The 18,117-nt window shown below is 36.9% G+C and overlaps 1 protein-coding gene across 5 annotated transcripts in view; it reads right to left on the bottom strand.

Moving 5' to 3' along the window:
- The window catches only part of SORBS2 (sorbin and SH3 domain containing 2), a 135,656-nt gene that overhangs the window by 114,395 nt on the left and 3,144 nt on the right, over positions 1-18,117 (bottom strand). For all 5 annotated transcript variants that reach the window (XM_027837368.1, XM_027837370.1, XM_027837372.1 and 2 more), the window contains exons 2-4: positions 15,724-15,816; positions 9,452-9,478; positions 9,094-9,218 (exon numbers count right to left, since the gene is read on the bottom strand). In XM_027837368.1, the coding sequence (XP_027693169.1) occupies positions 9,094-9,218; positions 9,452-9,478; positions 15,724-15,816 (245 nt within the window). The remainder of the gene's footprint in view (positions 1-9,093; positions 9,219-9,451; positions 9,479-15,723; positions 15,817-18,117) is intronic.

Genomic DNA, 18,117 nt, shown 5'->3' with positions numbered 1-18,117 from the left:
AGTCAGTCAGACCTGCCTGCTCCCGCTGGGCTAATGCATCCCTCAACTTCTGCTGGAGTCACCACATCTCTTTCTCTTCTGGACCCAATCCCTACACTGCTGCTGTGTCCAGAACCAACTTTGACATGAACTATGGAAGATGATAATTTCTTGTAGAAAGAGATCCTAGAGAATAGAATGTCCATATCTAAAATGTTCTCCACTTACAAAACCTATGTCTTATTTGTCCCCCTCCCCTTAGGAAGCAGAATTCATTGAATCATAGGCATTTTTAGTGAAAGGGCTTTTTGAAATCAACTCTTGAGACCCTCTAGTTTAACCATTTCATTTCTAGGTGTAGAAACTAAAGTCAGGATAGGTTAAGTTATCTGAGATACAAGCAGTTGTAGTAGCAACACGAAGCCCAGAATTCAGGATTCTGGAGAAATTTTTTTTGTTAATGCTGCACTCCTTTTTCCAACCTTAGAAGGCAGACCTAAATAGATTATTACCTAATTTTTTTTACTCTAACAGATTTACCTCTTGGCTCAGAAAGAGCAAATATTTGTATGCAAAAGGAAAACTTCTGAAAACATTGTGATAACGGACAGTCCTCTTATTTGTTTCCCATTATTTGCTTTCATTCATCACCATTTTTTCCATACACAATGACGTGATTTCTGTCCTCAGATTTCTCTGTGTGAGCTAAAAGATAAGTAGTTACTGATATACTGTAGGATCCAATTTTCTTGAATAAATGGTCTAATTGTGTCCTCCTGGGTGGTAACAGTTAACTGTATGATAAATGTTTGTTAGATGAATGAATGAAAAAAAAGAATGATCTGTATATAGAAAGATGTATTATATATAATATTATATTATCATATTATTTATATTCTTAAATAAGAGAATAGGTAAATATTTGGCATACTCATGTATAGTCACAGATATTTGCTGTATTTTTATAATACTTAAGAATTAGAGCTGGGATATTTGAAGTTTATGGTTATATTTTTTGGAGGGGTCAAGAAAGTATATTATTTAAAATACTGCCTCTGTCTCAGAGAGATCATTACAAAGGCTCTTCAAATGAACAGAAGTTCTCTCACCAGATGGTCTGAAGCTCTAAAAACATGAATAATATTATAATATTCTTTTCCTTCTCCATGCTAAAGTGGGATGATATTCCAAAGGGAGCTTCAATGTGGGGAATAACACCACCTCTCCTTTCATGTTCCCCTCTCTCCACCTCCCAGCATGCTTAGTGTTGAGTCTATTAATTTTGTGAAATGGTCACGTCACACCTTTGTCTTCTCTTAAATTCCAACAAATAAAACTTTAAAAAAAAAAAGACGCATTTGTCAGTCACTAACAGAAATGCTTTGATATGTTTTGGTATTTAAAAAATCCTCCTGGAGCAGCTAGGTGGCACAATGGATAGAGCACTGGCCCTGGAGTCAGGAGGACCCGAGTTCAAATCCCGCCTCAGACACTTGACACTCACTAGCTGTGTGACTGTGGGCAAGTCACTGAACCCCACTGCCTAGCCAAAAAAACAAAATAAAAAAAAACAAAGCAAAAAACAAAAACAAACAAAAAACAAACAAAAATCCTCCCAAAACACTTGGAGCTTCATTTGTCTCCTTTTCTTTTGGGCCAGCTTGCCCTCTCACCTCCATCATCCTCTTTGTTCATAGGAGGCTGCTAATTATGGACTCAGCTCAAACAACAGCCACTCACAGCACCCTTCTCAGCTCCCTATTTCCTACTGATTCAAATTCAGTTTTCTAGCCAAGTGTTCAAATGCCTCCAAAATCCAGCACCTCTTAGCTTGCTAATCCTCCTGTTACACATTTTGTTTCAGTCAAATCATTCCCTAATGATAGCCTGTAGTTTCCTGCCTCTGGATATTTGCTCATGCAGTTCCCTATGCCTGAAATGTTCTCCTACTCCTTTTCACCTGTTGAAATTAAACCTGATTTTAAAATTTTAGCTCAAATGCTCCCTAAAACATTCCTTGATCAAACAGTCATTAACAACTGCATCCCCTTCGATCTCATGTACCATTTTGTTTGAACCTTTCTAATGGATAAAAGATAGACACTCTAAATCTAAAGAAAGAACTAAGAATAATTTAAAGAGGGGGAGATGACTTCCAGTTTAGGGGTGGAAAGGAATCGGGAATACTTTTTGTTGGAGGGGTGGCTAAATTTGGTCATGAAGGAAGGAAGGGGTTTCAACAGTTAGAATAACCATAATAATAGCTGAATAGTACCTTAAAATTAACAAGTGCTTTACAAACTATTGTCTCCTTTGCATCCCTATGACATCCTTGTGAATCAGGTAATCCAGCTTTTATTATCCCCTTTTATAGATGATGAAACTGACAGGACTTTCCCAGAGTCAGAATAAACATTAGTGGCAGGATTTAACCAACATCTTCCTTAATCCAAGGCCATTACTCCATCCATCATATCATGACCCTCTCTGAAGGGGTCAAAGTTTAATCAAGGAAGGTGGGGACCCTATACAACATCAATAACATTGAGATTTTGCAAAGATACAGTCAATTAGACTGTAACATATTAGATGTTCATATAGAAGTATGTTCAATTCTGGGGAGGCTTCACATTCTAAGTCACTGACAAATTGCAGCTTCTCCATAGAAGGATAACAAGATGGCAGAGCCCCTAGAAATGTTATCTTCTGAGGAACCTTTGAAGGAACTGGGCATGTTTAGTTTGGAAAAGAGAAGATTAATGGGAAACTATATAGTGGCTTTACATTATTCAAAAGGCTATCACATAGAGAAGGGGAGAGGAAAGGTGGTACAGTGCATAGAGTACTGGACTTGGAGTCAGGAAGATCCAAGTTAAAATTTGACCTCAGATTCCTACCAGCTGTGTGACCCTGGGCAAGTCACTTAACCTTTGTTTGCCTCAGTTTCCTCATCTATTAAATAAGGATAATAATAGCATCTACCTCCCACATAAGATGAGATAATATTTGTAAGATACATGGCACAGTACCTGCCTAGGTTACTATTATTAGCTATTGGGAACAGAAGGAGGAAACCAGTGCCAGGAAGACTTGGGCTTAGTATAAGAAAGAACTTTCTACCAAATAAGACTGTTTAATAATGCTAATAATGGAGTTGGTCCAGAAAAAAATGCAGATGTACTGTTCAATCATCCCACCATCCAGATGCTGACAACCCAGTTCCTACTTACTCATTTTCAATGTGTGAGATAAATGCCCCACTTGAGTTCCTACAGATGTGAAGAACGCCTGTGACTGCGAGGTATCGGCCCCTGTTAGAATTTAGTTTTCCATAGTAATTGAAAAGATGAGTTTTGCACTCATGGAATATATAATGCTCATTTTTTTAGGTGTAACAGAAGATTCTGCCTCTTTGGGATCCAGGATTTGGCTCTGGTTACCAAGTTTCTGCTGAAAACCTTCATGTACTTGGCATTAGGAACAACTTAACCTTTGAAACACTGGTGGACATTTATTCATGTGGCTCCAGAAAGATAGTAATGTTTATAATCTATCTTTTTTTCAGGACTTTGGGAGGGCAAATTAAAAGCCAAGTAGCTTGTAAGAGCAGAGTTTGGTTTTAAGAAATAGGACTCTAATTCAGAGTAGTTATTTAGACTATTCTCTTGACTCATTTAAATTCATGTCCAGACTCTAATAAAAGTTTAAGATTGTTAAAAAGCTCCTGGGATACCAATATGTTTTTCCCCTTAGAGAAGTGAACATCTTCAAATTTTCAGACAGGCTAATTCACAAGTTTATTCATAAATTTCTCCAACTTGGTCATAAAGGTTAGTCCCAGCTCTTAACCTTCACTAAGATTTCTGGCCAAAGGGAGTATAAAAGATTAAAGTGACCTTCGGGAATCTTTTTTCTATGAGAAATGATTTAGAAATGTAACCTGACAGTTCTGATCATATATTTCCTTTCTCTTGTTGAATGCTTAATCCTTCTGAATAATAGACACAGAAACCATTTCCTCTGGGAATTTTGACGGGGGATTGCTTGTACAGACATTTGTTCGAGGTTAAGCAGTGTGCATACTAGGTGGTCTCATCACCGATAACACCAAAGAAAACTTTAAAGAAAAACTTTTAGATGTAATTAGATTTTCACATATAACAGATTTATCTTGGAAGATAAAGATTATCAGAGTCATGCCTGCTGACTTCTGCACTTTGTCCTGAAGGCAGGCCAAATTCCCAATCCCCCAGCACCACCCCCTAATTCCTGTTCTATCTCCAATTGTCACACCCCTGCTCTCTGCTGCCTAATTTGGTCCATTGTGAGATGTAAGTGGTTGAACATGTTCCTTCTTCCATTTAATAGAAGCCTGATAGGAGCCGTGTCCTAATTAAAAAAAAAAAAGTGGGTAGTAGAGAACTTCATTGATACAAATTTTAGGTATTCTGGCACCTGGGGAGGGGCCTTCAAGTCACAAAGAAAGGCAATATGATGTAGTGTAAAGAGCACTGGGTTGAAGATGTAGCTTGAAGTCCTGACTTAGTCATTTAAAAACTGTGTGACGGGCAGCTAGGTGGCACAGTGGATAGAGAACTGGCCCTGGAGTCAGAAGGACCTGAGTTCAAATCCATCCTCAGACACTTGACACGTCCTAACTGTGTGACCCTGGGCAAGTCACTTAACCCCACTGCCCAGCCAAAAAACAAAACAAAGCAAAAACAAAACAAAACAAAACAACAACCCAAAAAACTGTGTGACTTTGGGCAAGTTTGTAATCCTTCAGTCAGCTTATCTATAAGATATAATTATTATCTATAAGAACTATTAACAGCTGCCCAACCTATCTCACAGGGTGGTTGTGAGGGTCAGATGAGAGGATAAGGCAGCATGGATTGAGTGCTGGACTTGGGGTCAGCAAGATCTGGGTTCCAATCTCATTTATGACACTTAGAATCTATACCACTTAATGTTTCTGAGTTTCAGGTATCTACCTGGTCTAATCAGGCTAATAATACCCATTGTGCTTACCTCACAGGGTTGGATGAAAGTATCAAATGAAATGGTATGTAAAGTGCTCTGCACCCTTTTGCACATTATATAAATGTCTATATAACATAATGATTATAATAATGTATTATAATATATAATTACCACAATTATATGAAATTATTTTAATATATCAGAATAATAACAATCTATTACCATTAATATTACTATTAACTATACTTAATATTAATAATCAATTACTATTAGTGTTGTTGTTATTAAAGCACCTTGCAAAATATAAAGTACTATATAAATTTAAAATACCATTTTCATCTGCTGATATATCAGGCCAAGTACATGGGAAGGGTTCTGCTTCAAATCATTATGGAGGACACAGACACAGAAAATGTTTGTTGTTGATGATACTGTCTTTTCATATTTTTTGTTTAGAGACCAAGTCTTTCTATTTAGGATAGGTTGGAAGTGCAGTGAATATTTACAGAGGGAAAGGGAACAAGCATTAATATGCCAAGCACTGTGTTGAGCACTTCACAAGTATCATCTCATTTGATTTTCACAAACCCAATGCCAATAGTAATTGGCAAGGAGTCTTTCACCTCCTCTACATTTTCAGTCTGGGTCCTTAGACATCCTTATGGCCCCATCCCTTCAGGGGCTCACCCTGTTGGTGCCAGACTTAGTGTAGACACTCAATCAGCTTTAGTCCTTTTGCAGCTTGGGACTGTCAATATCAAGTGATCTATCAGTCACAGCCTCCCCCTGTAACAGGGATTACAGGAGTTTAGCACTACACTGGCCTATTGTTGTTCAGTCATTTTTTTAGTCATGTGTGACTCTTCATGACTCTATTTGGGGTTTTCTTGGGAAAGACACTGGAGTGGGTTGCCATTTCCTTTCCAGCTCATTTTACAGATGAGGAAACTGAAGCAAACAGGGTAAAGTGACTTTCTCAAGATCAAACAGCTAGTAAGTATGTGAGGCCAGATTTGAACTCAGGAAGATGAGTCTTTCAGAATCTAGGTCAAGTGCTCTATCCACTACACTACCAAGTTGTTCATACACTGGCCTATTATTATATAACTATCTTTGTCTTTCACCTTGGATTTTTTTTAATTATTCTAACAAAATAATTGTTAACCATATTATTACAAGCATACATGTATCACCGACTCTGTGATCATCCTTAGATTTTAATGATTTTTAATGAAACAACTGTCAAATATATTATTATAAGCATACGTACATGACCCAATCTATGATCATTTTAGTACTTTTAGAAGAAAAGAAAAAGATATGTTCCTTGAAATTCTTTCAACAGAATAATACATGCAATAATTTGAGGTAGGTTAATACTGTAATAGCAGTTTGCAGATAATCCTACTCTACCTTTTCTGTCCTATTTCTTTTTTTATTACTCTTCACCATATATTTTATACTCTATCCAAAGTGGGTTTGTTGAGAGTGTCTTGCTCTTTTCCCCATCTGTGCTTTGGTCCATGCTTCCCCTTGTCTTTGGAAAGTCCTCCCTTCCTCTCTTGGTGTGATATCCATTAAAGCCTTTCCTGATTCCCTAGCTCACCTCACTTAAGAATTTCTCCTTTGGATTTCACGTTTGTACAGCATGATCTTATCATGCAATGTCACTATATAGTTTGTTTTTGTCGTAACCATATACTGGACTATAAGCTCCAAATGTATAAGTTCACATCTAAACTTTGTATCACCACCCAATATAGAGCTCTGTCTATAGTAGGCATTTGATAAGTGTTTCTTAAATGTTGTTGAATGAATAAATCAAATCATATATGTCATAGTTATAGAATCTCGAATTTGGAAGGGCCTGAAAGTCCATTTACTCCAATGCATACATGAAAAATAATCCCTTTGCAACACATGTGGTCATCTAGACTTTATATTGGTTACATTAGATTTAATTTGGTGAGGTTACTGCATATCAAAAGGTCCTCAATAGAAGAGGTCCATGTCTTCTATTTCCCCCAAAAAATCAATCTGAATTTCCATTTTCTTAAATCTTTACATATGTGAATAGAAAAAGATAGAGGTTGTTTTGGACACTGCCTGAAGTAATTTATAAATTCATTACTTATAATTGCCACTTGATGTACAATAGAAAGAGTCAGAAGGCATGGCCCTCTTACTAAATGTGTGACCTTGGATAAGTCACTTAACCTCCATAAGCCTCAGTTTTCTCATCTGTAAAACGAGAGGGTTGTCCTCAATGACCTCTAAAGTCCCTTCCAGCTCCAAACCTATAATGCAATGACTTCATTTTTATTTGGCCACAAATATCTCAAAAGGAAAGAGTTTTGGGGAAAAAAAAAACTTCCTAGGTGAATGGTTTATAGATTCTGAAATGGAAAAAAATGGCACCCTCAAATGTAGAGATGAACTTAGTCTTAAGTGGAAGATGGATGGCCTCTCTTTCCTTTCCCTTCCGCCTTCACCATTCTAGCAAAGCTTTTACATTTGGTTTTGTGAGAAAGATCAGTGACAGAAAAGGTTAACAAGGTTCAACACAGTTCTGAAAGCAAATATGGGAAGGAATGTACCACATGGCTCCCTGGGGACTGTTCAGAAGCAGCAAGTGGAGAATTGGGTCCCAGTTCCTGAAGAGGCGCCTTGGCAGTGTCTGGAGAAAGCCCAGGTCCTCGTTTGTGGCTTTCCAAATCCTGTCCTGCTTTATGGTCCTGGGGGGGAGCTATCTGAATGGAAAGAGATGCTGTGTGTACCTCAGGTGCACGGTTATGGGTGGGTGAGAAAGGCCTTTGGGAAAATCCCAGTGCTTCAATGGGCTGGAGCCACAGAGGAATGTTATTTGGTTGATCTTGGTTAGGGGTTAATGTCAGGGTAGAAATTCTCCGTAACTGAGAATCCTGTGTGTAGTCCTGTTGGAGTAGGGTCCTGTTGTCAGCGGCTGGTTGGTGAGAGCCTGCATTGAAAACTGGGCTCAGTGGATTAGTGATTTTTTGTGTATAGGTCACGGTTGTGTTAGATTCCTCAGAATACATAATGGCGTGGCTACTTTCCTTGTTAGAACTCATAGCCCTCTGGATAGCGTCCTCGTTAGTAAAGTAAACTGTATTTGAGGGGATTTGCTTCTTGGTTATTGATGGATCTAAAGCATGACCCTCTTTGGGATCAGTTATTGAAGGACTAACAAAACTCTCTTTTCTAGGAGGTGGCAGGGACGCCTAGTTTGACAAAATCATCCACAGAACAAAATAACACGAAAGGAAAAAAGAGAAAGGCAACATTAGCTATCAAAGTAACCCTTGTAAAACCCATACTTTAAACAAAGAAATTGGCACATCACACCTGTTTATAATTCTGATGCTTAGGACACTGTTGCTTGCATTTATTAACAAGAGCAAAGCATTACCTTAGTTCATTTTAAAATATGTTCGTACTTGGTACTAAAGTATAGCATCATAAAAAATGCTACCTACCCCTATCTACAGAGAAACAGCTTAGCTCTTAAAAAAATACTAAAAATAAAAACAAATGCCAGCAGTAGGACAATTTAAAGACCCAAACATTGAGAGGAACACATAGATTGTGAATTTTGAGGATGGAGACATTATGGGAGAACAAATGGAGTGTACATGTTTTCTCTCACCATATTATCAGGCATCACCAACTGTCAAAATTATACTCACACACACATACAAACACATCACAAGCTCACTAAGACCTTTAACACATCCCTCACTTAATCTAATAAACACTGGAATCTATTATATATTTATTTCATAGATGATCCATTCTCATATTCGAGGCTTTGGGATTCAAAGCACTGGCCAATAGCCTTTAAAATATTTTTTAAATGCTATGAGCATCTTATTGTTTTTTTGGATGAATTATTAGAAAAAAGTGCTTCATTTTTGAACCTGCCTTTAGGAAGAGAATAAATCTGAAATCAAAATAAAGAGAAATAACACTCATTCAGAGGTATAGGTATGAAATAGAAAATAAAATGAAACAGAAAATAAATGGCTAAAGTCAAATGATTTGGAGTGCCATAGAGTTGAAAGTTTTAAAATACCTGCATTTTAAAACATGAGAGACTTGAGGGAGCAATCTTACCTGAATTGGTGATTTTTTGTCTTGTAGATTTGGACGAACACTCCTAAAGCCTTTTGCTGCAAGAGATGAATGAGTAGCATCTCCATTCAGCGTCTCTCGAGTTCGCTCATCATAAGATCTCCAAGCTTTAAAAAAGGAAAACAAAACACAACAACATATCTGATGCAGAGATATCCAGGTTTACTTTCTTTAGAATTCATTAATGAAACGGAGATGGTCCTCCAGGCAATTAAATTCAATCACATTTAATGGAATTATGAAGTCAAAGATTAGATCTAAACCAACAATATGAGCTTTAAATAAAAACAAACTCAAAATGACTACGAGATGACTATATCCAAAATAGTTTTTCCTTTACCTGAATCTGGAGACTGAGAATCACGTCCTAAAAGAAAATGAATGTCTATATTAATAACAGCATAAATTAAATGAAGAACTCAATAAAATGATTTAATATAAAATGATATAATTTTATTGCAAACAATGTTCTGATTATTAAAAAGCTGGTCAAAATATAACCTGAGGTCTAATCATATTTTGAACATTTATTTCCACTTCTAGCACAATATAATTTGTTAATTATACTATGCATTGCCTTATAAATGAAATCATTTTCTCAGTAATCTTGAAATCAATGAATATTTAATTGTATTACTGACCAAACTAGATAAATGAGTTTAAAATATTGAGTCAAAAAATCTACAAGGATTTGGGTGAAAGGCAATGGAGTCATTGGCAAATAACAAGCCAGACCACCTGATTGTTCATTACCAGCATTCTCCTGCCACTGTCAGTGTCTAGCTGTGCTTTTCTAATAGAATGTGTTTTCTTTGGGGAGGGCGTATATTTTAATTTTTATATGTAGAAAATATGGATGCTCCATTATATTTTTATTTCATAACATCAGGCTTTATTCTTCCTTTTTGCTGTCGCTTAAAGGTAATTTCTCATCATAATACAGAGAAGCTGATAAAAGCACATTAGGTAATCTCATAAAAAAGTTTCCTAAAAGATGCTCATCTCATTATATTTTGTTTCCTTACTGCTAGGAGACTGCAGAAAATCTTCATTTCTAGTAAATTTCTGTTGATAATGCACATAGAAAAGAGTCTACAAAATGTACATTTACAGTCTTATTGGAAACTGTTATTTAAACATTATCTTCTGGTGTTCATATATACTTCTAATCTTTTTTTTTTAATAAATCAGTTGAATTATACTCTACAGAGACCTGTATTGTATTTGACTAGCACAGTTATTAAAATCTTGCCATATAACTGGTTCTGTGTGGGGTTGGGTGGATACAATGGATTATTTTCCAGGTGATACTTATATTAAAGGTATCCTGAAATCTAGGAAAAAATGCATTTGAGAGACATGTGGAAGAACAGAAAAGTACACTGACTGAATTTCAGGGCAAAAGTGTTTCCCAATCAATGGGTGCCCAAATAATTAAGAGGGACAAACTGATAGTGCGCATGCCAGCATATAGTGCGTTTTCATTGCAACTGATTCAAAGGTTTGGAAATGAAAAATAATAAAGTCATCTGTTATGATCAGTTGCTAATTTAATCTAAATGGATATTGCCAGAATTTCTTCCATTGTGCATTTATTAAGCACCTACTGTTTGCTGGGTAGTGTGCTATCTGTTTTAAATACCAAGACTTTTATCTTGATGAATAGTCCCTGCCCTTATGAGGTATGTTATTGTTTAGTCATGTGTGACTCTGTGTAACCCCATTTGGAGTTTTCTTGGCAGAGATACTAGAGTGGTTTGCCATTTCCTTTGCCAGCTCATTTTATAGATAAGGAAACTGAGGCAAAGAGGGTTAAATGACTTGCCTAGGATCACACAGCTAGTAAGTATCTGAGGCTGGATTTGATCTCAGGAAGATGAGTCTTTCTGACTGCCGGCCCAGCGTTCTACCCACTGTGCCACCTAGCTGCTCCTTCAGGGGCTTACATTCTCCATGATGTATATGCATTGCTGCTAAGAGAAACAAAATGGCTCAACAAAAGGGAAGTTATAACTGTAATGAGTTAGAAATGAGTGATTTTAGGAGGTAGCTGCATGGTGCAAGTGGATAGAGCACTGGCCCAGGAGTCAGGAGGACCTGAGTTCAAATCCAGTCTCAGACAAGACACTTGACACTTACTAGCTGTGTGACCCTGGGCAAGTCACTTAACCCCAATTGCCTCAAAAAACAAAAACAAAAACAGAAGTCCTGGATGCAGCAGAAGACTAAAATCCAGAACTCAACCATCGAAAACATTCTCTTTAGAAATGAATGATTTCTTCATTTTAACATTTATAGCATAAGTAAACTTTCAGGATTCTGGGTCATGCATAAATATCTGAAACCTCAAACTCAGTTATTTAACATATTTATGCTGGAGACCAGAAGCCAGGGGTCAAAGACAGACTCTAAAAAAGAAACCAGTAGTGGAGGGAAGCTCAACTCTATTGTACATAGCAATGTTAAAAAATATCCTGCTAATAATGCATACTAGAGGATCAAAACCCTTACATTCCCCATACTCATAAATATGGAATAAATTCTGGCCCTTGCAATGTTTGATTCAGCATAATCATCTGGACCACTCTTTGGAATCCATCCTAATGAAACTGGCTTCTATGGTGATACTACCATGGAAACAGCCCAAGGGCAGACCCTAGATCAGCTTTTCAAAGATGGCCCTAGGTAGACCCAACTGTCATGCACAGGGTAGAAGATCCTCATGGTCTACAGGACTAAACAGGCCAACCATTTCCTCACTATTGTTTACTTGAGAAAAACAAGGGCTAAGCTAAGGTGACTATTTTATTGTATTATATTTTTGTCTTTGGGGATCCCAAATAGTATTTGCATTTTTTGCTTTCTCTTCCAAACCTGTAGATTTGCTCTCCAGATCCAATAGCTGCTGTTTCAGTTCTATTGCATTCTGGGTTTATTCTTCAATTAGGTTATCTACAGGTATTTGCTGGACTTCACTTGTTCTGTTATTTGCCAACTTCATTTTTCTTTGTTTTTCCTTGGATGTCTTTTTGTGCTTTCCCTAACTGTCCCTTCATCTCCTGTTGTATTCTTTTCCTTTTACTGAATCAGAATCCTTTAATGACTATGTCCTCTCCCATTCTACTTTCCAGAAAAACAGAAGAGCAATGGAAAAAAAAGGGAGAAGTGGTATACAAGATGTTAGCAAGGACCTGTATGGACAGAAAAGAGGGTGGGCCTAACCACATAGTTAGGATGAGACACATAGCTTGAGGAGGACATTGGTAAACTCAATGGGAATAAAAGAAAGGCCTCTAGCATATGGAGCAGATCAGTAAGTAGATCTTTTTGAGTAGAAGTTGCTAGGGGAGACTTTTCTGGCAAGAACATTGACTTAGAAGAGTGTCTGATACTTAGTAGGTGCTTGATAAATGCTTGTCAATTCGACATAAGAAAGCAATGGACAGGGGCAGCTAGGCGGCACAGTAGATAGAGCACTGGCCCTGGAGTCAGGAGGACCTAGTTCAAATCTGGCCTCAGACACATGATACTCACTAACTGCACGACCCTGGGCAAGTCACCTAATCCCAACTGCCTCGCAGAAAAGAAAAAAAATGGATAGTAGAAGTGTTTAAGAAGAAGTTGGACCTGATGGTCAGAGCTAACGAAAGAGTATTTGGACATAGACTCAAAGTATCTGGAAGATCCGGTCTTGGTTTTGCCCTTCATGACCTGGGTAACCTTGCTAAATCATTTCATTCCTTTAGGTCCTGGTTACCTCATCTGTAAAATGGCATGCTAAACTAAATTATTTAGTCAATCACTAAGGTCCTTTCCTGATTCTCTCAACTGCTAGCACCCTCCCTCTCACAATACCTTGCATTTAACTACATACTGTATATTTATGTGTGTGCATAAAATTTATGTTTATGGTGCATGTATTTTCATATGTTCTTGGTTCTTAGATTGTAAGCGTCTTGCAAATAGAGACTATTTCATTCTTTTTATTTGCATTTCCAGCATATAGTATGAATCTATAAATATTTGCTGATTGATCGATTTTCAGATCCTATACTCCGTGATTTCTGTATTGATAAGAGGTTAGACTAGATGAGGGGTGGGGAACTTGTGGCCCTGAGGCCACGTGTGGCCCTCTAGGTCCTCAAGTGTGGCCCTTTGACTGAATCCAAACTTCACAGAACAAATTCCCTTAATAAAAGGATTTGATCTGTAAAACTTGAACTCAGTCAAAAGGCTGTACCCCAGGACTTAGAAGGCCACATGTGGCCTCGAGGCTGCAGGTTCCCTATCCCTGGACTAGATGGTCTCTGGAATCCTTTTCACCTCAAAGATCCTATGATTCATGATTTTATATGGCAAGGTTTACTACGCTAAATGGCTTCTAAAGGAATAGGTATTTTTGTCAGGTCAGTTCATTTTTATGTATTGTGTATTGTCTTACAGTAGACATTTTCCTGATGCTTTAAAAACCTACAATTCCTTTGAGATGCTCAAATCAGTTTAATTTTTATCCAATCAATCCTCAAAAATTTTAAGCAGGAGGAAAATTATCCTATTCCTTTTCCCCCAAAACAAAAAAAAAACACTTCAAAACATTTCCAACAGGAAAAATTGTGATACAAAGCTATATGCCAAGAAAATACAAGTTCATGGCACAAACAGGAGTATGAGGCAAGGGGACCCTGACTCTTTGCCTGGGCTTCACATAGCATTTTAAAGAAAACTCTATCTCTGAATGTGGGTCTAATGGCAAGGAACCCTGTTACTTTAGGCATCATTGTAGTTCTAGCTCATAAAGTTCAGTGTGAGCTAAGATGAATTTCCCAGAGGGACCTCATTTACTTTCAACCAATGGCTTTTTAAACATTGCTGAACTATTCCAGGGAGCAACTTACCTGATGGCTTATGGGTAACTTTCACTTTCCATTCTTAAGCAAATGTGACCCAAAACCTCCAGAACCTCCACCTTGTGCCTTAGTGTCATGAGAATTTGCCTAAACTGTTTTATAGCAAAAGTCTAATATTTATATAAAAGCCATTTATGAAGGCACTCAAAAACATTTTTTCCTACTACAATGTTAAATGACAAAAAAGAAACTAATACCATTAATATCACACTAAAATACCGGGTCAAAGAAATTTCTTAATAAATCTACATGGATATTGAACGAATAACAACCCCAAAATCTATAACTAGAATCCTTTTTTTGTAACATTATTAAAACTTATTCATTTCTTTATGATAACTATACCTGGTACATTTTGGTGACGTACCTTTTGATCATAGCTTTTTGATAATAGCTAATTCATGTTCACTTAAATGAGACCCCAATGTGACTGACCCTCAAGTGCTCAAGAACAAAAATCATTAGAATTCCTTTGTTTTTACCCTCACTAACACAAGTAAATTTTGACTGAGTCACTGAGATCTCTTGGGAAAAAAAACTACTCTGTAAATCATTTTACTTGGAAATTATTTGTCCTTAAATATGTCTTTTTTCTTTCTTTTTGTTATTCCCTTGCTATTTACTTTTTTGACTTTAATATGTGGGCACCCCTAAGAGGAACTCAAGCTTCTTAGATGTGCTAATAAATTCACTTCCAGGATAGCTGTGGCCAACTCCCTAGCAACAGCAAGGTCCTGATGGCTCTGCCCTTTGCCCTAAGCCAAAGAGTCAGGGAAGACATTTTTACTGTCAGTTGGCGCAAAGTCAGGACATTCTTGGAGACCGTTCTGGGAGTTAGAACAATCATTCAACCAACCTACACATTTATTGAGTGACTTCCAAATGAAAAATACTGTGACAGGTACAGTGTGAATTGTAGACTTCCTTAGTTTTCACCAGCTCTCCCCTTCCCCAATCCATCCCTCCCACCACCACCACCAGGAGAGGGAGAGGGAGAGGGAGAGAGAGATTAGATGATTGTGAAACTGCAAAAACTAGTTTAGGAAAAAAAAAAAACTAGAATGTTGGGCCTGGAGTCAGGAAGACTTAAGTTCAAATCCTGTCTCAAAAACTTATTAGCTGTGTGATCCTCAGCAAGTCACTTAACCTCTGCCTGCCTCAGTTTTCTCAACCGTATACTTATCAACTAGAGCTACTGTGAGGATCAAATGAGATAATATTTGTAAAGAACTTAGCACTATGTGTCTGACACATAGTAGGTGCTTAATAAATGCTGGAAAAAATAGAATCCATTAGTCATTATAACTAAATACTATGGAGCTTTAAGTTCCTGAGATGATATGAAAACAAATAATAATTAGCACATTACGGTCACTCAACGCAGCAGCAGTAAAATGATCATGCATTAATTTTTTTTTTTTTTTTTTAGTATTTCACATGAGACATTAGAGGCTCTTGTAATTATAATATACTATGTCATCAGACTAAGTTTACTGCCAGGAGGATGGACCCCTTTGGCTCTTTATTGTTAGAATGACAAAAATTGATGAGCATGCCATTCATAGGATTAGGAAAATTAGAGCTCAACTGTGTACTGGGAAGCTATAAACTCATCATTGTCCAAACAGGATAATACTAGAAAGGGAGAAAAGTTAGACAAAGCCATTCCACTGTCGAATTATGTGAGTTAGTGATATAGTTATACCTGCAGTCAATAGGTTTGGAGAACTCTGAACTCTCTTCACAGCTGTTAATGTGACAGACATGGCAGCACGTTTGCGAGCACACCCACCGCTATCTGAAAGCACAAAATAACATAGCAGAAGCCCGAGGCAAAAGAAGCAAGCACATGCAACACTGTGGGATTTGTCAAGTGCAATCTGCCAGACATCCACTGAAGCAGTAAACGGTTAAAACCAGTACCACCTATACACATCTGAAAATTCTCTCTGGGTAAAGCCCAGAACCTGAGTTTTATAGAGTTGTTAATGCCTCAATAAAAGAATCAAAATATTTTATACCTAATGTTTTGTTACATGCTATCATCGTTTTCAAAGAGATGGCAAACACGGGTGCCAGACTTATTCTCATTACAAAACCTTACTTATTGTCAAATAGTCGATCTATGAGCTGTGGTAGCAACATATTTGTTTAATCATTTTTTTAAAAAAAATCATATTTTATTCTTTATGACCACTGAACTTGTGTTGAAATAACTATTGAATCAAAAGGTGTGACTTATTATGGAAGTTACATACAAGGGACATACAGGGTCCATAAAGAAAGCCTCGCATTGTGGAAATCCTGGACCCTCTGATAGTTATCATTCAAAGTTATATGTAGTTATACATTGAAAGAATGAGTTTTTCATCAGTTCAGAATGAAATTAGAGGAAACATAAGCTACTGTCCTGAGATCAACACATTCCATTTTATAAGAATATTTTCCTTTCTGAACAATATTCATATCCTAAGTCCTAAATTTATAGTCATGAAATACATAAAGCCAAGCTTAAGAAAACTATCCCAGTGTGCTCTGAATAAATCTAGAAGCACAAATACTTCAAGTATCAGAAGGTTAATATTCTATTTATGAACTCATTCCTGTTCCATTCCCATATTCCACTCAGTTCTGGCCTTTGGAATGATCTTTCTAATGGCATGTGCAATAAATAGTTGAGCCAGTTCTATGGAATTTAACTCTTTGTGACAAACTACAGAAAAAGGAAAGCAAGCAAAAAGAAGGAACAACCCAGTTAAATGTTGAAAGTGACCAAATCAACTATCCTGCCAATTACTGTGTTTTGTAACCATATTCTTTTCTGAGTCATAGTCTATGCCACCTTTGGACAAAAGTCTTATTTTGATAATTACTGATTTGAAAAATATTTCATTGTGCATCTATATTAATAAAATTAGTTATCTGTGGTATGGTTTAATTAATTAATATGGTTTCTGAGTCAATCAGGAGATATCTTTAAATTAGTGGAATGATCTTATTGACGAAAATTAATTCTTAGTATACACATTAAAAATTAGCAACCTTCAAATGTAGATCCAGTCTTAAAGAGTATAAATTATTCAAATAAAAATAATACCCTTTTAAAAATCAAGTTATATGTAAAAGATTCACAATTTCACATATAATCTTCTTTTTATGTTCTGTTTGGCATTTGTGTGTGTATGCATTACATTCAGAATAAAAAAAAAATTAGAAAAGAATAATGTTTAATGGGAAACCATGGGAAGGGAATCAAATATGGTAAGGTAAAGTTACCAACAAAGGTAACTGTATTCCATATATACTCACTTCCCCACATTCCCCTGCAATATATTGGAGAGGATTTTGCTATAATAACATAATGCATACATATTTATACATGGTGAACCCCTAGGAACTAACAATGGAAGCACAAAGGTAACTTTACTGGGGACAAAAAAAAGGTTTTAGTGTCATCACAAGATGAAAAAAAAAATAGGAAAAAAGCAAGCCAATTTGACAGATATATAGACTTTTACCAGCACTGAGGTACAATGGGAAATTTGTGAAAAATTAAAAAAAAATAGGTATGGTGGAGAATGGGAGGAGGATGGGCAGAAGTAGCTGAAAGCAGAATTATTTGGAAATGTATTACTTTCTTAATTCATTTGAGCCTGGAGAAAACACAGGCTGAGAAGTGAGAAGAGAGAGTTTCAGAAGGGTGACATTTAGGGTCACAAAAGATGGACTTTCTGTATCGAAGATGGCTCTAAATAGAGTGAGAACGTACATAAAAGAAGATGGAGACTCATTCAGCATTCTTCCCACGTCTCTATAATCAAAGGCCTAACACAAAAGGGAGAGACATTTAGAAAGCCGAAAGTGTGATAATTTGAATGACGGATATGTCAATTGAGCCCTCTCTGTCGTCCCTAAGCTCCAAGATCAGAAACTGGTCCAGGGTTCTCTAGATGAGAACCTCTGAGGACATTTTTGAGATTGAAGATGCTGCCTCCCATGTGTTAGCTTACCCTAAAGGAGCCTGTTTTCGGTCCTCACCTTCAAACTTTGCTCTAATGAGCTACATAATTTATACCAAACTCTTTCCATGCCTAGAAAA

This window comes from Vombatus ursinus, unplaced genomic scaffold (genome assembly GCF_900497805.2).
Source record: "Vombatus ursinus unplaced genomic scaffold, bare-nosed wombat genome assembly UNPS02014821.1, whole genome shotgun sequence".
Lineage (NCBI taxonomy): Eukaryota > Metazoa > Chordata > Mammalia > Diprotodontia > Vombatidae > Vombatus > Vombatus ursinus.
The sequence above is the reverse complement of the archived record's forward strand: the minus strand, read 5'-3'. Positions and strand labels throughout refer to the sequence as shown.